This window comes from Poecilia reticulata, linkage group LG13 (assembly GCF_000633615.1).
Source record: "Poecilia reticulata strain Guanapo linkage group LG13, Guppy_female_1.0+MT, whole genome shotgun sequence".
In the NCBI taxonomy this organism is placed as follows: Eukaryota; Metazoa; Chordata; class Actinopteri; order Cyprinodontiformes; family Poeciliidae; genus Poecilia; species Poecilia reticulata.
The window spans coordinates 9,456,876-9,482,667 of record NC_024343.1 but is presented as its reverse complement, the minus strand read 5'-3'; the positions used below and the strand labels follow the sequence as shown (position 1 = coordinate 9,482,667).

General features: G+C 38.9%; 1 protein-coding gene across 2 annotated transcripts; it reads left to right on the top strand.

Annotated features, from left to right (window-relative positions):
* Positions 1-571: 571 nt before the first annotated feature.
* Positions 572-24,725, top strand: mipepa (mitochondrial intermediate peptidase a). Of its 2 annotated transcripts, none has more exons than XM_008425268.2 (19): positions 572-1,174; positions 1,309-1,482; positions 2,584-2,672; positions 2,761-2,847; positions 2,934-2,997; positions 3,081-3,263; positions 4,815-4,971; positions 5,092-5,140; positions 5,608-5,668; positions 5,813-5,865; positions 7,794-7,947; positions 8,080-8,157; positions 8,657-8,864; positions 9,480-9,589; positions 9,674-9,748; positions 10,425-10,541; positions 14,833-14,954; positions 16,019-16,092; positions 17,325-17,514. In XM_008425268.2, exons 1-19 carry the CDS (start codon positions 1,028-1,030, stop codon positions 17,414-17,416), a joined length of 2,094 nt encoding a protein of 697 aa, XP_008423490.1. In that variant the 5' UTR covers positions 572-1,027; the 3' UTR covers positions 17,417-17,514. The 2 variants fall into 2 exon arrangements, with proteins under 2 accessions (XP_008423490.1, XP_008423489.1); XM_008425267.2 differs by lacking the exon at positions 17,325-17,514 and adding an exon at positions 24,452-24,725 and having other exon boundaries at positions 575-1,174.
* Positions 24,726-25,792: the final 1,067 nt, after the last annotated feature.

The following is a 25,792-nucleotide window of genomic DNA, read 5'->3' as shown; positions in this document are numbered from 1 at the left end:
ACCAAAAGTATTAATACCCCATGATCATTATTTCTAAAGACAGTTTGTTGCAAATCCACAAAAGTGGTGTGGAAATAATTTGTTTACATTTTATTTTAGATTTACAATACGAAGAAGTGTATAATTGAAGAAAATAAGTTTTTTTTCACTAATCTGAAAAGTGACGTGTGCATATGAATGTATTCATGTGATGGCTCTAAATAAAATCCATAGAAATAATTGTCTTTAGATGTCACCATAATAGAAATGAAAGTCAGCATGCCATTTATAATAAAAGTATAATGTAAATCCTATTGAGAATCTATGGAAAGACAAATATATTTTCAAGAATATTGCGTTGAATAATTTTGTAAGAACTATGAAATACAAGTAATATTAGATGGTTTTAAAGTAATATTCACATAAAATTACTATTAAAATGCGCAGGGGTTTGTGGGTTTAACATGACAAAATGTGACAATATTGAAGAGGTGTGAACGTTTAAGTGATACAATTTTATTTTATTGCCTGCTTTTAACAGGAAGAACTCACGTGACGACAGATTTTGATGGGTATTCGCACTTTCGACGCACTGCATTTGTGCAAACACCAGTTCCTGTAAGATATATTCACGCAGAATATGTTACATTAAAAATGTCTCCAATAAATAACGAGACATAGTCAGACCCGTTTACTTTATCCTTAAAGGACTTTTTTTTTTTTTTTTACGAAAGGGCGAGATGGTACAAAAGTTTGGATTCGCATTGAGTAGGCAATGAGCTAACATGCTATCGGCTTTTATGCTAGTTGCACAGGTCCTCTTTTATTCTATTAGAGATAAATATCATTCGTTTCCCACCAGGAGTAAAGGTTTCTAATGAATTCGGGATATTCAAGACACGCATTTTACTTTTGGACTTGCCAGACAGACTAACGTAAAGGCAAAAGTTTAGCATGTCCTCTGTCACTTTCTATCAGTATCAACAGTTAACCCTGCGGTAGAGCTTTCTGCTGTTCAGGACACGAGTTACAGCAGATTTAGTTCACAATGTCTGCTTCACAACGGCTGCTTCACCTGGTGAAGTATAGGAGTCTGTGGACCCATGTACGGAGAAAAGTCACCACATGGTCTCCTGTTGGAGCTGCATTCAATGCCAAACCTTTCAGGAGGCTGGACATGGTTGAGAAAAACGTGGTTTGTACATTTTTCACATTCTCACCTGCTGTATGTACTAATGTGACAGTTTTGTGCAGGGATCAACAAAAGCTGCAGTTTTTTGGTAATCATAATGACATATTTCCAGTCATTTTATGTGTTTGTGTGACCAGGGTTTGTTTGGAGTCCCAGAACTCAGCTGTCCTGAAGGCTTCCAGGCAGCCACACAGACAGCCCTGAAAAACACTGAGCTCCTGCTGCACAGAGCCTGCTCCTGCTCTCCAGGTGTGGAGACAGTGGAGTGTTTTGACCAACTGTCAGACGGGTTGTGCAAAGTGGCTGATCTGGTGAGTTTATCCCCCTTAAATGTGGTCAGATATTTATATGCAATAAGCATTAAGGTTTACTTTGATTTAGAGGAGAAGAAGAAACCTTTCAGTTAAGTGTTGTATCCAAGTGGGCAGGAGTATTCAGGGCTACGCCATAATGGGATATCTGTAGGACTTAAAGGATGAAGCACCTTTATATCCACCAGTAGGCATGGGCTGGGACACGATTCTTAATAAGGATGACTAAAACAAAAAGTGTTCATGTTAAAAACAGATACAATGCTGCATTGAGCAGTGGTGGGGCTGCTGGTTCTATATAAGTTACTGCTGCCCCTCTGGTCACCTCTAGGTGATGTCACTATTTTTACAGTATCATTACCTTTAGTAAGCATGCAGTATTTTCAGTTTATCACAGTATTTACACCAAAAGTTAGGACATAATGTGTTTCTTGTTTTAAGGATTGAATTCTTCTGTATAGGTTGTTTGTTTAAAAAAAAAAAAGAAATCCTTGAGATAAACTACCATGCTAGTAATAAAAGCTACTAGCTCTTTATTACTTACATTGCTTTTCTGTTTTATTAGAACAGAAAAGCAAAATGATTTTTGCTGCTTCTAATTGGTTGTTTACAAATGTTATCTAAAACATTATTTGTTGTAATTTAAATGTCATGAAATGAAATTAATTAATCTTTTTCAAGTCCAGCATTACTCAAGCCTGTGTTTCTAAATGAACTTAAGGTCCATGAACCCAAGGTGAGCTGTTTGGAGAGATTTAAAATATAATGTGCTTAATTAATAGTTAAATATAGGGACCAATGGTAGCCACTGTAAAGCAAGCCAGCGCTTTTACCAACACGCAAAAGTTCAGGGTATTTTAGCAGTACTATTTTAAACAATTCGAAGCTCTAAAACCAAAGATTACTAATTTAGTCGGTGGCTAATCTCAGAGTAAGCCAATAAAATGATAGTTTCTTGTCTTTATTTTTGTTCCCTATTGTTGTTGTTTTTGTATTTTAAATCATCTTGTTTGCTTCTACGCTTGCAAATGAGGAAATTGTCAATTCTGGAACCTAAAAATAAATGCTCAGTTCTAGTTTCATTGTCTAATTTATTTGCAGGCAGACTTTATAAAAGTGGCCCATCCAGACCCAGCGTACCGTGAAGCTGCAGAGAAGACCTGCATAGACATTGGCACAGTCGTGGAGAAGTAAGACGCATGGGTCTTTACAAAGTTACACAAAAGCTGGCAAATTGTGAAATATTCATGCATGCATGTCTATGAATTTATGTTGCAGGCTGAACACTAATGTTGAGTTATGCAAGGGCCTGAAGAATTTACTGGACAACGCAAAAGTTGTGGCAGAGCTGGACCCTGACACAAAGTACATTTATTAGGAATCTATTTTGTTTTTGACTTTGCTGTAAGTGACCTGGTCAAGATTTACATATTAAATTTTTTTATTCTTAGGCGAGTGGCAGAGTTATTCATGTTTGATTTTGAAATCAGTGGAATTCATCTGGATGACAAACTGGTGAGTTTTTAGTTTATATACTTCTCCTGACGGATTAATTCTGTTTCAGATGTCTCCACTTATCCCTCCTGTCCTTCCTGCAGAGGAAAGAGGCTGTCGCTCTTCACGTTAAGCTCCTGGATCTAAGCAATGAGTTTCTGATTGGCTCTCATGTGCCCAATAGAATTGCAAAGTCTGCGATTCCCAAACATCTGCAGGTCCACTTTGCAAGTGATGGAAGTTTCATTCAAATTGGAGGACTTCATGCAGATTCCCCTGATGACTTGGTATGTTTATAGTCTGAAGCACTAATATACTTCCCTCGTTGTTCAACAGGTGGCGCCATTGCCACAGTTTAAACCAGTGTTTCTCAACCCTGGTCCTCACCGACCCCACTGCCCTGCATGTTTTAGGTATTTCCCTTCTGCCACACACCTGAATTGTATCTCTGCGTGATTAACAGGCTTCTGCAGTACTTGATGGTCATGCAATCATTTGAATCAGCTGTTCTGGAACAGAGGCCAATCTAAAACATGCAGAGCAGGGGGGCAGTGAGGACCAGGGCTGAGAAACACTGGTTTAAACCATAGTTGGGCTCAATTCATGTAAAGTTTCTGATCTCAGTAGTTCTTTCTGTCTTATACATGGTTGATTTTTAAAAAAAGTGAATTATTATATTTTGTTGTATTAGGAATTGCTTTGGCTTTATAGTTTTTCTAAGTGATACAACTTTAGTCCTTGCTCATAGAGGCATATCTTTAAAAACTAAAGTATTTTTATCACACATTTCAGAAAGTTAAATTCATTTATCAATAACATTCATCACATAGAATGAAATACTTCCACTTTTTATTTATTGTAATTATGATGATTACTGCTGACAGATAACATAAACCCAGAATTCAGTCACTCAGAAATGTAGAATATTGTGAAAGGGTTGCACATTTGAAACTCGTGATGTCACACCCTAGTCAGCTAATTAACTCAAAACACCTGCAAAGGTTTCCTGAGCCTCTAAATCAGGGGTCACCAACTCCAGTCCTCGAGGGCTACCATCCTGCAACTTTTAGATGTGTCTCTGCTCAAACACACCTGGATCAAATAAACTACTTACTTCCAGCCTATTGCAGAGAGGAATGAATGCTGGTGAGGAAATTCAGACATTTTGGAGCAGAGATGAATCTAAAAGTTGCAGGATGGTAGCCCTTAAGGACTGGAGTTGGTGACCCCTGCTCTAAAAAGTCTCTCATTCGGCTACACAATCTTGTCAGATGTCCAGAAGATATTCGACAACACCCTGCCAACTGCTAAATAAGCTGGTTATTTACACCGTGCTGTATCCAAGTATATTCATAGAAGGTTGAGTGGAAGGAAAAAGTGCGACAGAAAAAATTGCAACAGCGATAACCACAGCTGTGATCAGATTGTTACACAAAATCCATTCAGGCTGAGGCTGAAGTCAGAACATCAACATGCAACATGCAAAGACAAATCCTAGACATGGGCTACAAGCATCTCATTAGTCATGTAAAGACACTCCTGAAGCAGAGACAATGTCACAATCATCTCACTTGGACTAAGTAGAAGAAAAACTATACTGTGGTCCAAAGCCATGTCCATGTTGTTACTGTTCAGCAAAATGGCCTGAAGAGAAGCGCCAGACTGCACGATGCAGATGTGTTATGAATCTATATGTTACGAGTTCCACTTTCTGAAATGAGTGGCAAAAAATATTGGAGTTTTTCACCATATTCAGTTTTTTTAGACGTTTCCACATATAAAGGTTTTTAAAAAAATGTCTAGCCATAACATTGATTGTGTGTATGTCCACTATCTAGCTACGAGAAATTGCATACAGGATCTACCTCTATCCCAATGCTGACCTTATGGAGTGTCTGGAGGAGCTGCTGAAGTGCAGGTACAAACTGGCCAAACTGGTTGGCTATGACTCCTATGGACATAGAGCACTAAAAGGAACCATGGCCAAAAATCCAGGTAACTCGGTGAAAAACCTGGTTAAAAAAACTTTAGTTTGCTAAAAAATATTTTAGTTTGTTGGAGCACCAGCGATGCCTATAGGAAATGTTTAAACTTTACCCTTCTCACCTTCTGTAGAAACAGTGATGAGTTTTCTCCAGTTGTTAACAGACAAGCTGTCACAGAGGTATGACCTTTTTTTTTGTGTGATTTTTTTTTTCTTTTTTTTTTACTACTTTTGTCTTTAAATAATCTATATCTGCCTTGATAAGCTACAATAACTGTGGGCTTTATTTAAAACCATTTATGCATTGAAAATGCAGTCAAATAGATGTTATTTTCCTCAAAAGCCTCTGGCCTTCTGCGTTCCTTATTTTATGCAATTGTATTCTGCATGCAGAGAGAATTACTCAAACAGTCCAAAAAGAAAAGCACGTCAGGTGGACCAGAGTGCTCTAAATTACCCACAGGAATTATTGTGAGCTTGTTAGCCTGGCAGCCTGTCCAGGGTGTTCCCCTGCCTTCAGCCAAATGCATGCTGTGATAGGCTCTGCCCCCCATTGACCCTGTGCTGAAAGAGGTGCGTACAGCCAGGAATTAACGCCTGCAGACAGTTAGCTCATAACTTGTTACTTTTATCTTTTTATCTCCCAGAACAGCAAAAGATTTTCAGATGATGAGAGACATGAAGAAGAAGCTCAACCCTCGTAATGCTGTGGGTGTTTTTTGTTTTGTTTTGTTTTTTTTCCATTACAAGCAAGACTATGTTCCTTTACTATACGGTGCTACCCTGATACTTTAAATATTGAACATTAGTTCAAGCTTCAGTAACAATCTGTAACCTCTTGTTTTCCCACAGGAGCTAATGCCCTGGGATCATCCATTCCTCAGTGGTGTCCTGCGTGCTGAAAGGTGGAAACCTTAACTTGTTTTCCAGTTCATTGTCATTTGATAAAAATCAGGTTAAGCCGTCTTTATGTGATGAGCTTTGACGGTCATATTTCCATTCTCTCAGTTTGTGGAACCAAACTGTGCCTCAGGTGTCACTTGCTACAAAGGATGATATGGGAGAAGCATGGGAGCTGCTTCAGTGGTGTCCCCATCTCCTGCTTGAGAAAGCTTTAAAAAAATCTCTATTTTATCTTTAATATAATGTTTTCCTCTCTCATAATACCAACATGGCTTTATGTAGACTTCCCACAACTAAATATGTGTAGAAAACATTAAAATAAATTAACATTTTATTGCAGTAGCATTATCTCACACTGGGAAAAGTCAAACATACTCAACACTTTATTTGAGTATGTTTATTTCGTCAAAGGGTGGTATTTATGTAAACTTTTACATTTTTATATTATGTTGTAATGTTTTCTTTCATCAAAAACATATCTAGAATGTTGCTTTGATTCATTCCTATATGTTTGAGAAATCCTTTAGTCTCACATGGCAGCAATTCAGGTGTGCCTAAACGCTTGCTCTCACAAAGTGCTGCCTCTTTCCACGCAGTTCCTCCTTGGAGCTGTAGCCTCCAGCCAGTCTGCAGCGGGTTTGTTAAGTCCGCAGCAGCAGCTTTTATATCTGTCTCCTCTGGCAGGCCACCAATTGGACGTCTCTGCTGTCTTCTGGAAGCCAATCAGGGACGGGCCCCTGCACACTCATGTTTGCATAATTAAGTTTACAACGCCAATCGTAACACTTATTACACAAACTTCTTTTCAGTTCAACTCTCTTAGAGCAGTTCTAAACGGCATAATGAGAGCATTGTTGTGATTACGCCTTGAAAGTGGACCGTCGGAAAGAGGAAGATATTTTTCAAGAGATAAAGGCTAAATTTTAAAGCGTCAAATCACAAAGCTAGATTTCTATTAAGCAATGTTTAATATATACAGCATTTTTATAACTTGAAAGTAGCATAGTAACCTGAATGTGCCTGGAAAATACATGATACTGCCCCTTTAAGAAAAAAAATTGTTTGAGTAAAATTACTGGTATTGCAATTATAGGCAGACCAAACTATTCTTTTCATATATATTACACTGAAGCATTGTTGTAATTTATTCTTCACTTTATTAATTAAAGTGTTGAAAATTTTCTCATTTGTCATTTTTGATTTCCTGTTGCCCTAAATCAAGGCTTTTCAATTCCAGTCCACAAGAGCTGTTATTCCTATACTTTTAGATGCATGTCTTCTCCAACGCACATGAATTTAGGCCCATATCTTCTATAGAACTTGCCATTCAAGTAAGTCAGATGTCCTGATTTTCAACACTGTGAGAAAATATTTCTTTAAACTTGGCCACACCTACAATCTGAGGAAAATTTAATACAAGAACTGGAACTGTGGAAAACCAAGCTGGCAAGGACCCAGATGTATGTTGTCACTATGCACAGTATGGATGAGGGTGAAGAAGTGCATTAAATGTGTGTGAATATCAGAGCTGATGCTTGAATTTCATCTGTTTTTAATCACTAATGACTCATGGATTAAATTTTGGAGGTAAATGACCATTTGAGTTCAGTGACGTGTATCACAAGGCCTGCACATCTTTTAACTTTGCTCCATGTTATTTAGGGTTCAGATGTGGAGAATTAAATTTTTAATCAATGAATTAAGTTCTATTTTTTTTATTGATCTGACAGTTCCTCAAAATAATATGAGGAACTAGATTTGTTTTTATTACTTGGAAAGAAATGTAGAAAAATAAATGCGGCCAAAGGTCAGATCTTAATCCTGAATGTTACTTAATGGCAAAATATCACAGAATCTGTCTTCCATTTGGTTGAAAATAAATTTTTTTCCCTCTTTTTTAATAATTGAATTTTCCTTTTGCTCTTTCCAGATACAACATTGAACCGAGCCTCTACAGTCCCTACTTGTCTCTTGGTGCTTGTATGGAGGGTTTGAACAACCTTTTTTCCCAGCTGTATGGTGTCTCCCTCATGTCTGAACATCCCGGTGCTGGAGAAGTGTGGAGCGAGGACGTCCGCAAACTGGTGATGGAAATCTTCTGTGCAAAACCTCATTGGTTCTTTTTAAATCACACCTTTTCTCTGGAAGTCTGTTTTTTTTTTTTACATACAGCTTGTGCTCTGATTATGATGAGGTTTACATGTGTGTGTCACTAGGCTGTGGTGCATGAAACTGAAGGCTTGCTGGGATATATCTACTGCGACTTTTTCCACCGACGAGATAAACCTCATCAGGTAAGTAAACAACAAAGTTCACATCAGGTCTAAATTAGATCTTAATGGGTTGCACCAAAAGGCACAGATCACAATTTGTAGCCAGCCACCAGTCGTTCAGTTTTTTTGTGAAGCTTTGTCAGAGATGATTTAAATTTTTCTTTAAAATTTCTAATATATTATTTAACAGCATTTAAAGGGGCAGTGTTATTTATTGTACAGGCACATAGCGCCATTTTATAGCAGAATATGGTAATTATAGTAGTTATAGATTGGCTGTTTATGTCAAACATGACTTGTGTTTGATATATAATTGATAAATGATATTTCAGTCTCCATTTTGAAGCTGCTGCCTCAGCTGTAAATCGGAGATTATTTTTCTTTAATTCAAAACATAAAGGGGTTTCATATTTGAGTGAGTAATTATTCAAATGATGTGTTTCACTTGAGTTACTGAAATTAATGAACTGTTCAATAATATTCTAATTCACTGGATGCAACGTTATTCTTGTCCATGCAGGACTGTCACTTCACCATCCGCGGCGGACGCTGGTGCCAGGAAACGGATCGGTACCAGCTGCCGGTCGTCGTGCTGATGCTGAGCCTCCCTCACCCCACCAAGAGCGTCCCCACGCTGCTCACCCCGGGCATGATGGAGAACCTGTTCCATGAGATGGGCCACGCCATGCACTCCATGCTTGGACGGACTCGTTACCAACACGTGACAGGTGCAGCGAGGACAGACGCACACCCCCTCTGAGCAGATCACAAATTGTAACCATGCAAAGCTCGAAGGGCTTGTTTGAATTAAAGTCTACTTTGGAAAGTGAGACAGGAGTTAGTGAAGTAATAACAGTCCAACAGCACAGAAGGTGTTTTCTGGTTGACATTTTATGAGCTTTATGAGCTCTCAGTCCGTAAATGATGACTGTGTGTAGTTCCAAATGTCACAATCTAGAATTACGTTGTTTGACACAGACCTGGAGGGTTTTTGTTTCATTGCAGTGAATTTGAAATGGAAAGTGAATACGATCAAGCGTAAGCCTTCCGGCAGGGTTTACACGACGCCCGACACCATTTGCAGTGTCAGATGACTCTTAAAAATGCCAAGTAATTTAAGAGATCATTAGCCATGTGACAATATTGACTAAACTTGTAGTTGCTACTTTAGTGGCTGTCTTGCTTAAATGTGTTCAAACATGTTTCTAAAATCTAAGGTGTTCATAAAATCGGCCTAATTTGTAACTTAATCCTAACCTCCAATGTTCCTCTCCTTCTTTTTACACTTTTCACCTTTACTCATGAGAAGTCAAAGTTCATAAGTTTTCATGTTGCTCTTCAAGGAACCAGGTGTGCGACTGATTTTGCCGAAGTCCCCTCCATCCTCATGGAGTATTTTGCCACAGACTATCGAGTCATCAGTCAGTTTGCCCGTCATTTTGAAACAGGGCAGGTATGACTGACACCGCAGAATGAAGAGAGTAGTGTTTTAAAAGACAAACTTGCTGACAGGTTTACTCTGCCTGTGTTTCATCAGCCTCTGCCTGAGAACATGGTGGCTCGCCTGTGTGAGTCCAAGAAGGTGTGCGGAGCGGCAGACACCCAGCTGCAGGTAAAATCCCCAACCTCTGGAAATCTAACTGGAGTTTTAAATTCAACACTTTGCAAGTTGTTACGAGGTTTGATCACAAGAGTTTGAATGCAGTTTTTTGTGTGACTATTACAACATTTCCATTAAACTAATAGTGAATTCAATTATGTTATTTAAGTAGGTGTGTCCCTTTTCAGATGTTATGATCCCGGATAATAATAACCTTTATTTAACCAGACAAAAACCTTCGGATTTGGCTTGCGGGCCTTGAGTTTAACATATGATTCAAAAGATGCTTCCATTAGTTAAGATTATATCCGGATGTTGCTGGACTGCACCGTAGCGGGCCAAACCCTTTATTTTTAGCATCTGTTATGAAATTAGCAGGAGAGTAAATAGGATTTTCATTATGATTTATTGAAAACTAAAATCTGATTTTATGATTCTTGAGATAGTTTGTCAAAAAATGCTGCAAATATGAACGTAAAAAAAAAAACAACAGGCAGCTCTGGTGGTAATTTACATTCCTGTGTGTGGGAGAGCCCTGAGCTTTCTAAGGTAAGGGTGCAGCTTTTATCATTTTGACTTTTTGTTTTTGAAACCACAGTTAAGCTTGTCCTTGAGTTATTATAAAGTTCCCTTTTCCTGTGTTTAACTTCTCATTCTGTTGTTGAGTTTTCTCTTTTTTTGTTGTCAGGTTTTCTATGCAGCCTTGGACCAGATCTACCATGGCAAACCACAGAACCGCTCCACAACAGAAATCCTCAAGGAGATGCAAGAGAAGTTTTATGGGTTGACTTACACACCCAACACGGTACATCCCAATCATCTTGAGCATTTTTTTTCACCTGTTGATTAACTTGCACTCTCTACATCAACATTAATGTCTTTAAAAACACGATCATTTATTTGACTGGAATCCCAAAGCCTTTTCCTTCTCTACTTTTTGCTTAATTTTATGTATAACCCCCTCAGTTATAGGATTAAAGCCTCGTTTAAAGCTCTCCTGAAATAACAGAGCACACTCAGTCCTTCTATGAGCTCTCCTATGGGAAATATTTGAAACTTTTCCTCCCAGCCCTTTAATGAAAAATAGAGCCAAGTTTCCCCCACTTCTCCAGCTGTGGGTGAAAGGATGGGGCCAAGAGGCAAAATGGAATAAAATGAAAGTCATATTTCAGCTCGCAATGGTCTTCACACAGAATTCCCTTGGAGCTATAATTATGTGGGGTGCCATCAGGAATAGAGATTGCAGAAAAGCTGAATATTGCCTCATAATGTCAGCGTCCAGGCTTGCGGTTCTCTTCACAGCACTCCTGCTTGTTTGTCTCTCCGTAAATCTTACGGTAGTTTTTGGACTGCTGAGTGCTCTTTAGCTTTCCAAACCATAATGAGACACTTCGTGCAGAGCTTGATCTTGAGACATGTTGTGGGATATATTCCTCAGTTTAAGAGAAAGTGGACTTATTTAAACTCTCCAATGATTGCTCTCAATCATTGGAGAGTTTGTTGTTGTTTTTTTTTGTTAAACTATCTCTGCTCCTTTTTGATCTAACCGTTAAGCTAGCTTTGACACGTGTCATTAATACTGCACAGTTCTTGGTTCCTGTTGTGTACTAAGAGAGAGGATCAGCTGCGGGTAACACAGACCACATGCTCCAATTTTAAGATCAAGATGTTTGAGGGGAACCAACAAGCAGAAAGTGAGACATTTGTTTGGTTCTTTGTGTGTTTTCTCCTCTTTTCAACAATGATCCAATCTTTTTAAGCATTAATTACACAACAGCTCATGTCTTGCACGTTCTCTTTGTAGAATTATGCAGTTGTGGTGGAGCGCGATGAAGAAAGCACAATTTGAGCGTGGAAGGAGCGTAACGTGTCTTTTATCTCCCGTATAAGAATGAAAAGCCTGCAGTTACTTTGTGTCTTTTGAAAGGATCAGACGGATATTGTGCTGACGCGTCACCCACATGCGATCTCTTAGAAATGTTGATGTTAATCATCCGATTTGAGGCAAAGGGATTAAAAACAAAAGAGAAGTTTAGGAGTCTAAAAATCATTTGCACGGATAGTGTGATGGGTTCTTAAAGGATCTTCAAAAATAATAAATTGCTCTTCAGTGACTGCTTTTTTCTGACTCAGATATGTTGCAAACAATTGCAAGGAAAAGTTGGTTATACTCTTTGTAAACACTGAAGTAAGTAGAGTAGTTTCTTTTTTTAATGAATGATTATTTCACATCTAGTTGTGATACAAACCCAAATTTCTATGTTGTTTATTGGAACTTTATTTGGGAGGCCAGCCCAATGTAGAGTGTGATTGTAAAGAAAAATGATGCACTGTTTACATTTTTATTTTCAATATAAAACTCCGATAAGCGTGGCATGTAATTCTCTTAAGTCTTCTTTACTCCAATACATCTCCATAAAAATAGAGTACTAACACTGAACATGAGCCTGGACGACTTTATGAAACGTAGTGGCAGCAGCATCATGCTTCCAGCAGGACAATGGCCCCAACATGAAGCCACAGCTGCAATTGAATGGTTTATATGAAATCATATTCATGTATTGACATGGTTCAATAAGTTTTTCCCACTTCACTATCAGTCGCTCTTGTTTTTTTTTCTGTGATGCAAAATACATGCCAGTTCGTTCCCAGAACTCCACAAAATGTTCAGGGGATTTGAATAATTCGCAAACTACTGTGCATTTTCCATTTTATCCGAATTAGACGTCAAACAGCTTCAACAGGCCTCCTAATCTCTGTGATCCAAGCTGCTGTATATCTGTTTTACACAGCAAACTTTTCCTCGCTACAAAGTTATGTGAGCCGTGACTCCTCTCAAGAGTGCATTTTCCTCTATTAAAGTCCCCTCAGCCCAGAAGAGTCATGTCAGCGTGACACTTTAGAGCCTGAGTACTTTTCCCACTGCTGCATCGCTCAGGGAAGATGAAGCTTCAAAGCTGTTTGACCACAGTTGGAGAGGATCAGCCAACACTTGGGTTTAAACTCTCAAACAGCTGCTTTTTAGCTGCAGACGTTTTATTGACGTATTCACAGATATGGCAAGTGCTGCAATATGTTAAAATTGCTTATTGCTGTTTTAGAAAATGGGAATTACTCACAAATAAATTATGTTTTACAAAGTAGCAACAGTTAGTCCTGCTGCAGCTGCTAAAATAGCAATATAGTATATTAATTATTACAGCTAAAATGTTGTCTGAAACCTTTATGTTATTACTTTCATAAATAAACTTCAGCAACTATACCAATATAAAAACCCATTAAACTTTGTGATTGTAACGTCAATGTCAATTGAAAACGGTGTCACTTTAATAAGATTGATGTATGGCGATCCAGGTTTTTCACATCTGGAAAATTGTCAGTCAAGTTGTCTTTCTACTTGTGCAGCATTCATTTAGTTAGTTTTGAAACACTAAACCATGTAGACCATAATACCACTACCTGGCCGAGACCTGACGGAAGCATTAAAAATGTTGCGATCAATGCCATTGTCATTGTTCCAATTTGTTTTTTATTGGATCGTCCATTTTGGCTCAAAACTTCTCAATTGGTGCCTCCAAGATTTTTTTTATTTCTGGATTTTATTATGCAGAAATGCATTCATTACATTAATTGGGGATTTCTGAGAAGACCACTAATCCCATTCAATATGTCTGTCTACTGCAACCAAATAATTTTTCTTCGCTTTGTTTCAAAGACTCCAAGATTAGATAACAAAACAGCCACTGTTTGTATTCCTCGAATCATTGAAATTACTGAACAAGCTAACAAAACGCCACTTCAATCAATTAAATCAGAAAACAATAGTATTTCTTTGTCATCTTTGTTATGTTTTCTATGCTCTCATTTTGAATCCCGTGCTTAGCTGGGCAAACACTCCTGCAATAATGGAAGAATATCAATTCTAGAGAAAGATCAACTTTTATTGCAAAAGTGTGCAGTCTGATATCATTGTTAACTGTAGCAGTAAACTTGTCTTGCTGAATCTTTGAATGTTTGCCAGCTGAATTCCCCGGAGTGATCAGTGCATAGATCATAAAAAAAACCTCTCCTTTATAGATATGGTGAAGGGCCCCTTCAGGCATCCACCGGGGAAACAAGAAAGGAGGGTAACTGGGCTTCCTGGCATTTAGGAATTTCCCTGTTTGTCCTTTTAATAGAAGGACCTTGTACGCTGCAATTAATTTTTTTTGTCTACCTTCCTTCTTATTATATGAATAACTCAAGTGGACTGGCTTTTAATTTTCTTGTAGCATTTCATAGTTTACATGGATCAACACAAACCTGCCTTACTCTAATAGTCTATTCTCTTGTTTTCTCACTTTGAAGGGATACTTAAAGAAATGTATCATGTCATATTTATACTTCAGGGAAACAAGTAATGTGCTACAAAATAAAAACACTAACAAACTTAACAAATACTACAATGTATCTTAAAAAAAAAACTTTGCTTGGGGTATCAACAGGTGTTGCACCAGCAGAGACTTTTGAGCAGAAAAAAATAATTTTTGACTAAATTTACTGCTGCAATTTACTGCTGCTGCAATAAAACATTGATTTGTTTAATCATTTTTACATATTTGCATATACCACTTACTTTTTTAAAAAACGTATTTAAATTTGAGGATAATATAGTTGAATATTGCATTAAAAATAGAGGCTGCCAGCAGTTATGAGTCAGGCGCTGACTGAAATCTTTTCACACACAAATGTTCTCTGCCTTACGGGCATGGTGTGTGGTACGTTTATTGTTCTTAACAAGCTCACATTTATCATCTCCACCTGTAGGATTAAATCTCCCAGAGGGGAATTAGGATTTTTCTTATATGGTTCTTCTTGTTTCTCATCTATGTAATTCAATTTATTGTGTTAAAACTATATGAATATTGTGATTAAAAGAAATAACATAAATGAACTGTTCACGTTTGCTTTATCTTTGTTTTCCGGTGAGATCAACTATTGTTGTGAATGTGAACACACTAATGCTAATGCACCTATTTGTACTTGAGTTTATATTTCCTGAAAAACCCATCTTAACAGAAGTGATTTGCAGTTTTACCCTGGCTGCTCTGTTTTAGGCGTGGCAGCTGAGATTCAGCCACCTGATTGGCTACGGGGCCAAGTACTACTCTTACCTCATGTCGCGGGCCGTGGCCTCCATGGTGTGGAAGCAGTGCTTCGTTCAGGATCCATTAAACAGGTGAGCTTAACGCTTCATGATTGTCATTCAGGTTGAAGACCCTAAAAACTGAGGATCAAAATCACTTTGTTGGTTTGTTGGTTTGTATATTTTTTCAAGGAATTAGGGGCAACTGGAAGAAATGTAAAATTAGATGTATCCTACTGGGAGGGGACTGTATCACCTATTTATAAGTAGTTAGCAATGCTATATGAGCTTTTAAGACCCTTTTCATTAATTGATGCAGAATCAACATTTGACAAGAAACTAGTCACCTTTAATGGTTCAGTTACTCTTTAACTAATGAACCATAGATATTTAGTATTACTTTGTAAAGTTTTATAGGTTAATAATACAAGAATTATTTGTAAGAAGAGTCGTATCAGAAAGTATGCTCAGAACTCTCTCTTTGTTGGTGTTGTCTGGTGTTGGAAAGAGTAGGAGGTTCTTAAAGAGACAGAGGCCCAATTTCAAAGCGTCAAAATGCAAAGTCAAATTTCATTTAAATCATATTTGATAAATGCAGAATTTTATAACAAATGCAGGTGACATAGTTACTTGATTGTGCTATGAATTGGCACCATATGCTGGGAAAATGAATAATACCCTCCGTTAAACTTCTTGCTTTTTAGAAAGTGAAATGATGGACGTAGACATGGTGTTGAGCTGTTGGATGTCTGAAGTCCTGAGACTGATTCAGCCTGACAGGCTGCCTCCTCTGGAAACTGTTTGAGTCTGAACCTGATGCTAAATGTGACATACAAAACATGAAACTGGAACCAGCAAGTGTCTGCTGTGATTCACAAATCCACACCTGAATCTACACCACATCCTGTAACAACACAAAGAGACAAAGCTGGACAAAGCAGAGCTTTATTTGAAATTCGGAGGCTCTGGTGCCTGCTTCCAGGCGTTTTTCTCTACCTTTTCTTTTTAAGTTAGTTTTCGTTTCACTTACTGTGACAGCCCTGGTAAAGTAGTAGGACTTTAGCTTTGGGCATCCTACGGTTCTGACATAGCAGGATAATGGCATGTCTAATCATTTCTCCTCCTTGTCTTCCTCTGTCCCTCTGTGTCTTTGTCAGGGACATGGGTGAACGTTACCGACGGGAGATGCTGGCTCATGGAGGAGCTAAAGAGCCAATGTTGATGGTGGAAGGCAAGTTCAAGTTTTTTTCACAGAAATCCTGTAGGAGTGAGTTTCTTTTTAATACTAGAAATGTTCAAATCACAATAAACATGCAGAGAAGGGATTCCACTGGAAATGATCTTATCAGAAATTAATTTCCTCATTGTATTAGCTTCTTGTGAGTATAATAAGGTATGTCTAATTGCATCACCAGTATGCCGGCAATTAGTTTTAGCTGTCTGGACAAACTAATCATGAAGCTCTTTGGGTTTCTTGCTTTGTTTTGTCTCATTTTAAGCAGAAAGATGTCCTTGAAAGCACAGACTCGGCTCATCCAGCTGCTGCGGTTTAACAGTCTCTTCCTCTGTGGCATATATTTAAACATTAAACACACCTTCTGGTTCTTATCTGTGTTTACAAGAGCTTTGTTGTCCCAGAGACAAAGCCAGCACTCCTCTGTGATATTGAATTTAGAGCCTGCTTTGTCTGCCTTCCAGCCGCCTGCATTTGTCCACAGACCAAAGCAGAAAGGGAAGGCGAGGCGGAAACTGCTGATTATAAGTTTTAGTGTCTGTGTCCTCAGCGCTGCTGACTTTGCAAAGCTGGAAATCTGGTAAATGAACCGAATACATGACTTCTTCAGATAAGCTGGAGCATGTGACCAAGATGCTGCATAGCATTCTTTAAAAACGCATGTTTTTGGATGAGGGAACCGAGATTCAAACATATTATTCAGTAAAGGAGTGTCTTACATTAGTACTACCACAGTAAAAGATTATGTGCATCCCAGTAAGGGAAAATCCAGATTTCATTTTTATTTTTAGCTTAAAATTCATGATTTTGGTTTTGTTCTTGTCTTAGAAAGTGTAAATCATTAATAGCTTTCTCTGGAGTTCTTTTATAACATTCAAAAGCTGGAAATGTCCAGTTTTCTATTTGTTTTTAAGACTAGCCCATGCATAAAAGAGGGATGTTGAAGGCAGTTCAAAGTGCTTCACACAATAAAACCACAATACACTAATTATGCAAAAAGCAACACTTGTTACATATTCTCAAAAAACTATAATCAAAATCATCAAGAATAATCATCGTAAAATATATTAATCAATGTTACATTAGCTTTTGATCAAATGCCCCTCTAAACAGGTGGGTTTTAGCTTTTATTTAAAGGAAGTTAGTATTTTGGCTGTTTTGTAGTTTTCTGGAGGTTTGTTGGACGTTGTTGAGCTGACGGTAGCGCTCTGTCTGCTCCTCTGCTGCAGGAGCCACATTTGGGGGAAGCACTGACCAAACCAGACCTAAAGATGGATCTGAGTGTAGGCTGCTTGTTGCCGAGTTTCCACAGAGCAGCTAAGAATAGAAATTTAAGTTTGGCCATTGCAGTAATCCTGTTAACGGGGAGTTTGTTAATCTCCCAAATAATGACACTGAATAAAAGTACAATACAAATGATCTGCGGTCTCCAGCCCTGTGGTCGCCTCTTTCTAGTCCCCAAAATCTCAGCCACCAAATAATTAGACCCTTCTTATTTCAACCAATGAACTGTTCTTGAACTCACATTTATTTTTATTGGTTTCTTCTGAAGTGAGAGCTGCTACTCACTGTGTGCAACATGGGTAAAACCCATTTTGAATCTTCTTGCAGGTTTTCCTTTCTTAAATCATCGTTGTCAAGAATGACCTTAAAAACGTCTGCAGTGTAAATAATTATTCTATGGTAAAAACATAACATTTTTTAGCAACAGACTCTAAAAGATATTAAAGAACATTAGATTTGCTAGATGATGAATCCAGATTCACATGTTTTATGTCCCTCAAACCAAAAAGTCATCAAATTATTCTATTATTCCCGTCTGGAGAAATTATTAAACTAAAGAAAGACTTTCCTGCATTTCTCATCCCACCATCGCACTATTTTCACTATTGGATTGATCGATTTAACATCATCATGAAAGCAGTTATATAAAACCATATTAGTGAATTCATTTCAATTTTTATGGCTCACAGGGTTTTACACAGTCTGGAAAGGTTTACGACTGAATCTTAAGTGTTCTCTAGATCCGAACAGGTATTTAAAAGACGACAAACTATAGTAAAACATGTAGATCTTCACACTTTATTCCTTAACTCATTCTCTAATACACTTAAAGTACAGTGGAAACATTGCTGAGGAATGAAAAAAAGTTTTTTGTTATGACTTGTTACTTTTTTAGCAGCAGTAGGGTTAGAAAAGAGAGAGACTGTAACTAATATACATAATCCTTCCAATGTAGTACATAAAGGTGACGTTTCCTAGTCTTCATCAGTGAGGTGATAGAAATAGGAACCGTAGCAGACGTAGCAGCGGGACCCAAAGGCCAGTGTTTATCTGGACGCCTCCCTGGGCCAGAACTGGCCGTTTCCCAGGGAGAAAAGTTCTGAATAGAAACCCATTTATTAAATCCGCAGCAGAGGCTTCAGGACAGGGCGAGTTGGAGGGGAAGAAAAGAAAAAGGGAAGGAGGGGGTGAAAGGTGATCGACTAACTGAACTGAACACTGGAAATGTATCAGGCTCGGTGGCCGAGTCCCAGGACTTTGTTGGTCTTTGTATGTTTTATTTTTTTGTTCGCTGCACACTATTTCAGATTCCACTTTGGATATTACATTGTTTTTAAGAAATCACGGATTCTGCTTTTAACAGATGACAGTCAGTCTGAATGAGCAAAGACGTTTCTTCCGCTGTGAACATCTTGTTTAGGAAGCAGCTTACGAGGAAACTTTGACTTTCACTGAGCACAACAGGAACAGCTAGTTTAGCACTGCAGTCATTTTATGAAGCAGTTGTTCTCAAAAAGCTTTCAGACTCCAACACAGCAAGTAGCACTTTGATTGCTTATTGTGCCAAAATGGCAGCACAGGTGAAGCAGGTACAGTAAGTACATTTCAATTTCAACGTCTCAAATCAATTTTTCTGAACTGCTGATGGTTTCTCCTTTAAGATTGTTGACTGGATGCAAAACTTTAATAACCTTCAACCTTTTTATCACTTTCTGCTTGTGTCATAGTTCTCCATCATGCTAGAAAATATAGATCTAAACACTTCCTAGATTATTTTTTTGATGGATACGTGACTCTGTTTTTCTAGAGGAGATTTTGGACTAATTTCGCTTTTAGAAGTCAACTCCACACCTGGATTGTGTCAGGATGCTCATCTTTCCCTCAATTTGCATAGATGCACTCACACCCACATGTGCTGGGTAAGCTCTGCACTGGCGGCAACAATTAAACATTTATACCAGCGGCTTTCTTGCAAATGACACCATGTGGGGAGGACTGCACACTCTTCTTAGGAGGTAGCTATTGTAACACACAATCATTTCAAGCACATCTGCTCCTGTTTTTATAGCAATTAGTCTTGTAATTAGAGCAATTATAGCTGAGCTATTTAACGGCTTCACTCGAGCTGAAGATCTGGCTAGATTAAAATGAAGTTGGCACAATGCTTTGAGCCAGTCAATACACATTTCCCTCTGCCAAAGTGTTTTGTCATGAATACAAAGTTTGCTTTTCTGAATTCAAATGGCTTATCTTCACTAACAGTGAGCTTTTTGTATTTTGAGAAAGGGCATGTCCGAAACAAAGAGCTTCACTGCACAGTGTTTGTCATCACCCTTGTCTTGCTTGTTTTCTGGACCCGTCTAAAGTGAGTGTTTGGAGGAAACACTTCCTGAACTTCAAAGCTGTAATTACAGAGTCAGTGGGCCTCTGATTTGCCTCCGGGCCTGACGGAGGTAACTGCTTTTCGCACCTTGACATGTTTTCGACTGGCTGTAGCTGCAGCAGCCACTGAAGCAGCCAGCGATGTGTTTTGAAGTGTGGGATCATATAATCCTGTCAGATCTTAGCAACCTAGAATATGTGGATAATACAATTACAGGGAAGATGACACCACAGAGGACTTTAGGCGATGTACCGAGTTACTGCTTGCTGTCGGTTTATTCACGTGTTAAAGCAGAAATGTAACATTATGACTGCTCCAAGTTGTGGGTGTAAGTGGCCTGCTAAAGAAACCAGTAAATCACGAAAAGCCGAGCCTTTGCAGCTCAGATGAATTAGTTTGACATTTAATTTTATCTATAAACTTATAAATGCTTTTTTTTTTTTCTTCTTCTCAGAAATTTAGCTTAAGGCTATTATACAACAACCAAGTTTGTTTGTTCTGCTTGTTTTAAACTGGAAAACTGTATTTTTATCTTTTTAAAGAATGTAGATCATAAAACACCTACTATCTTTTTCCATTATGGTGTAACATTTTCTAGGCGTAACTGAGAGGTTTGATGAGTTTAACCAGCAGTAGCTGCCAGCGGAACAGCAATTTTGAAGCATTTCTACAGAGTTTTTGTCCCCAGAGCTTCGATTACTGAGACTTGGAGCTGCTAGAGGCTACAGAGTCCTTCATTTTCCAGATAGCCATCATCCCACCACCCTGTTTGTAAATAAACATGCTTTTGGATTGTAGAGTAAGTTTAAGCAGAGCGTAGCTTTGAGGGCTACATTTGGACATGGTTGTACTTTTGTTTGGTGGTCATATGAAAAGACACTGTTAAATATTTTTGGCTTTCCATGCTGTCTTACTTCAGTTTTTAATATTCTAAATAGAGCAGTGCTTCTCAAACTTTTCATAGTGAATTTTCCCTCCATAAATACCAAGGTTACTGCCATCTTAGCAGATATTTATAATTTCTCCAAAGCTAACGGAAAGATTAGATAGGAACTGGTCTGGAAGCTCAGCACAGAGCAGCAGGAAAACACAGACATGTTGGCTCTACATTTGACTACCATCCCAGCTATTCTCCATAGACTCCACATACCCACATACCAGTGTAGGTACTTGATTTTCCATTTTTCTGCAATAAAAAAATAAAAATTCACACACAGGAAAATATATTTGTAGTTAAATGCAGAGGGAGTCAGGAATTTGAATGTCCTCACATCAGATTTTACACTTCATGCAGGAAAAGGGGCTATTATTGCTGTTCTCACTCAAAGGGCTTTTAAAAGCACTCTGAAGAAAAGAACTCCAGCGGCCGTTTCTCCTCACGTGTCCTTTAACACCTGCTGTTTTACCCAGCCTCCGTCGGCCAAGTTGGCGTACGACGCTGGCCCTCAGATGACTGTAACGGGTAGAAGCCCCTTCATCAATGGCTGCGTCAGAGCCATTATGAATGGAAATGGAAACTCTTAAATACGAGATGACTCACATGGCAGAGCCTCCGTCCTGAAGCTTTCACAACAATGGACACAAAGCACAGATTATGTTTAGTTTGGCTCTGGTTTTTTCTCAGTGCCTGGCCAAGAGTTAGTATAAACCTCTGCCAACTGAAACACTATCAAGCATGCTAAAAGACTGGGAGAGTATCTGGGCTTCAGCTGCTGGGGGGGAAGCAGAGCCGGCTGCATGGATGACCGACTGTGTGAATGTGCAGATTTCATCTGTTCTTCAGGTGTTGGAGCCAAAATAGACAAAAAGAAATTACTCAGTAATGTTTTCTGTTTAATTTGGAAGTCGATCTGAAACTATTTGGATTATCTTGTAATCAAAAAGGTCGCAACTGATCATAAAGAGTGAGATTGGTTGTTTCAGATGTGGAAACAATACTTTGCCTGCAGTAATAATTCAGTAAAGTAAGTATTCACATCCTTTGACATTTTGTCACAGAGTTGGCACAAATACCAGTGTATTTTACTGAGATTTTATGTGGTACACTAAGGGCTAACCAGATTCCCCAGAGCATGATGGTGCCACCACTGTGTTTTATCGGTGAATTGGTCATTTTAGGGCGGTTTCCAGAGCTACTTTATGACCACAAAGTGCATCGTTGACCTGGAAGTTGAATTGTGGTCTCATTGAAATATCTGCTGTATTTATACAGAGAAAGTGTTACACCCTGCTGAACTTTAAATACTAATTAGGTTATTCTGAAATGCTACTGGTCAAACTGGACTTAATTTGTGGTATCAGAGTAAAGGTGGCTGGACGCAGACTTTTTACATTGTTTTTTATTTTAGCGATGTTTGAAAACTGTGTGACCTTTTTAATCTTACTTTTTGTTGCATTTGCGTCACATTAAATACTAAAAAACTCATTAGTATTTAACATATGACATGGTTGACCAAAACATACATAGCATATGTATTGCATTTTTCCCCTTTAGTTTAACAAGACAGATCACCCTTTTATACACAGCAGAGTATTATTGTAAATTAGATTAAGATGCTTCTATTGCATTCGATTATTCAAGTATTCACACAGTAGAAACATCTGTTTAATTTTAAAACAAATACGGCTCTTTAATAATCACGGGCTAATCAGGGACAAACTATTCACCCAAAAAGAAATGACGCCCAGTTCTTAATTTAGTAGCAACAAAGAACGCATGGATAGGTCTGTCATCTAGGAGTCAAATACATTTTTAAATAATAAACTTAACTCGCAATGATCCCACCTAAAAGCAAACCATGTGCATTGCACAGAGGAAAAGAAAATGAACAATATGCTGTAGTTTTGATTTGAGGCTTACAGGCTAAAGGTTTCACCTCAGAAAAAAATGGCGGATTAACAGAAATATGTAAAACAGCCAGACATTTAATACGCAAAGTGGAGCTCAAAGGACAGCAAGTCGCCCAATTTCTTTGACACGAAGATGGAAAATGACTTTTCAATCACACTTTAAATTGTTCAGTTTGACCTCTGTGCTTTTCAAATGTTGGTCATCTTTTTAACCGGACGCTGACTCTTAAAGCTCCTCCTAAGTTTTATCCATCTGAGTCGAGCTGCAGGCCGTAAATAGGTTACAAGTATTTAAAGCATCTTATTTCCCCCCCAACTGTTGGACTTTATGTGTAACTTTAGTCTTTAAACTATCCAGTTGTTCTCAACACTCGGGTCTCCAGTTTAAAGCGGTCATAAACTCGTTGTCCTCAGCCGTGGTCACAGCTGTGATTTAGGGTTATCACTGCTGGGTGGATATCACCGCTTTCATGTGGCTGTCTCGTTCCCAGGCATCCAGGAACCCTGCGGTCGCTCTGTGTTATAGACCCCTGCACCGCTGGTATCATCTTGTAGCCAGGGGGCAGGGTGTGACGGGTGGGTAAGAGGAGAGGATAATCCCCCATCCCTTCCTCCCAATGTTCTCATGCAAGATGAGTAGTTTGTACCTGCTGTCTCCGTTTCAAGGTGGCAGCAGCAGCATAAACTCCCCACTGTGAGTGTGTGTGTGCGCGCGCGCGTGTGTGTGTGTGTGTGTGCGTGCGTGTGTTGGTGCGTCTGTGTTTTCAGTTCATTTCCAGTCATGCGTGTCCGGGCAGATATGCTGGTGTGTTAGTATATGTGTGTGCGCTCAGTGGAGGTGACCCATGCAGGAAAGAGGAGGGGGGGTGTTATTTACATTGGCAGCTGCACAAGGGGAAATGAACTGACTTCAAAGCAAGTGTGCAGCTGAATTGTAAAGCGAGCGAGTGAGTCCTCCACGCATGAGCTGGCAGACGGCCTCTGAAATCACACAGACGTTCTTAGAGCTCGCTCTCGCCTGCGCACTTATATATACTCCACCGCATTTGTTATACAGAGGAGTCGGAGGGAAGAAAAGTTCCTCTATCATTGTGGAAGTAACAGTCAATTAATTGTTTTTGTGGGGGGTTTTTAACAGGTGAAAATTTGAAAAGTGTGGTGGAGACTTCAGGGTTTCCCCCCAGAAAACCTGCTAAGCCCAGTGCAGCCGGCTGCCATGTTGTTGAGTTAAAAAAATGTTTACAATTGACAGGAAATTTGAAAATATCACTTGATAGTTATGAGTTATTGGAAGACTGGAAGATTAGTACCTAAAAACCAACTTTAAAGTCTTAAAAAAAAGGCAATAAAAACTAAAATAAAAAAACAATGCTAAGCCTGGTGAGGGCACAAGTAAAGCCTGGTGGTCCGCCGGGCTTATAATACACTTTGGGAAACCCTAAGACTTGTTTTCAAACCATAAATACCCCTAAATAAAATCCAGTGCAACCAATTCATAAAAAGGTTCAGTTTGAAGCCAAGAAGGAAACACAACAAACATGTAGGGTAGAGTGGTACAGACATAATCAATACACACAGGGGTGTGCTATTTATGAATTGGGTGATTTCTGAAAGCAATCGATCATGTTGGATTTTATTTAGGATTATCATAACAACGGGGGTGAACACTGCTTTAAATACATTGTTTATTATATGATGAAATGTCTGAAATTATTTTTGCTAGACTGTCTTAAGATTTTTATGTGGAAATGAAAATGTGGCACTGGCTCAAACCAGAGCCTTACCAAAGCTTCGGCTCACTGACCTAAAAACCGTTGTTGTGTTTTCTGTGTGAGACAGGCATGCTGCAGAGACGGCCCACTATGGAGGACTTTGTGGACGCGCTTGTGTCTGAGCTCAACCCGAACTTTGAGACCTTCCTCATGGACTCTGAAAGCTGATGGACACACACATCCAGCTGACAGACATGGTTCCGGGCCACATCTTCACTTTATCTGTAAATTCACTGTCGACACGTTTTCTATAGTAACGCATGGAGTCATATTGACTCATTTAATGTACCTGTTGACGTAACTTAATTTGAATTAAAGAGTTTTGAGAACTTTTAAGACAAGCGGTCACATTGTTTCTTTTCAGTGAGTTTGACCTGAAAGTCAAAAAGTTCTGGGTTTCTGAATACTTTTGTCTTTTCTCTTTGTTTCTATTCTCAGTAATTCAACTTTACAGCCACAGCCTCGTCAAATAGCGGCGCTCTGCTCACAGGATAGCCGCACATTGTTTTTTCCTGCTTAAATCAGCATGAGGAAGAATACTTAATCCACTCTTCCTGTCATGTGCTCATTGTTTAGGCTTTGAATTAATGCCGCTCCATCTGTTTTGTCTGTCAGGAGGTTCGGGGGGCGGAGAGACGAGCAGAGCGCAGAGCTTTGGCTCACGGGTTAGTCTAATAGGAACCACATAACTGGAAACATTTGAGACGTGCCCAATCACATGAACAGCTGCCTCAGTAGGGCATAATTGGTCATTCTACAAAGTAAGTTTAATTTATTTCACATTTAAAGACGAGGAGCGCAGACTGTAAAATAAAGGCTTTAGTGACTTTGACTCAATGTGTGGGTTGCGTCCGTCTCAGACAGGAATCACACTAAGCTGCAGCTGCTCCTTTTAACATTGTCTCTGCTTGCCTGCCTCACACCTGAGCCTGAGGAGAAGCTCCACATGGCTTCAGAAGATGTGAGCACACCATCAGAGAGAGTGAGCGAGCTGGGTGGCTCCCCCACACAGGGAACACTGTTTGACACTCAGGAAACAATAATATGTTTAAATCCAAGCGCGTAGCAGCAGAAAGCTGAATTCGCGCTGAAATTGAGTGGTTCCAGCTGTGCTTCTGCACAGTATTTGTGGACTTTAAATGATTTATTTGAACCAGTATTTGTTCTGTAAAGGGTGAGTTGGTTAATCAGATTGTTGTTCATTAACGTCTGAATAATTGACATTGACTTTATGTCTATACTTTCTCAACAGGGTTGGCACCAGGGCCAGTTAAGGGAGATCCTGGCTACAAAACGCACAAGCTTCTGTTTCTTTGAACACTGCAAAAGCACAAAATATGACGCTATTTTTTTCTGGTTTCTAGTGCAAATATAAGGAAAAACTAACTTAAAAAGTCCATTTCCAGCT

Excerpts from the sequence above, each read along its gene's own strand:
- mipepa (XM_008425267.2), top strand. The coding sequence starts at position 1,028 with ATGTCTGCTTCACAACGGCTGCTTCACCTGGTGAAGTATAGGAGTCTG. Across the intron at positions 8,865-9,479 it reads TCGTTACCAACACGTGACAG|GAACCAGGTGTGCGACTGAT; the intron begins GTGCAGCGAGGA and ends TTGCTCTTCAAG. Across the intron at positions 9,749-10,424 it reads CGGCAGACACCCAGCTGCAG|GTTTTCTATGCAGCCTTGGA; the intron begins GTAAAATCCCCA and ends TTTTGTTGTCAG.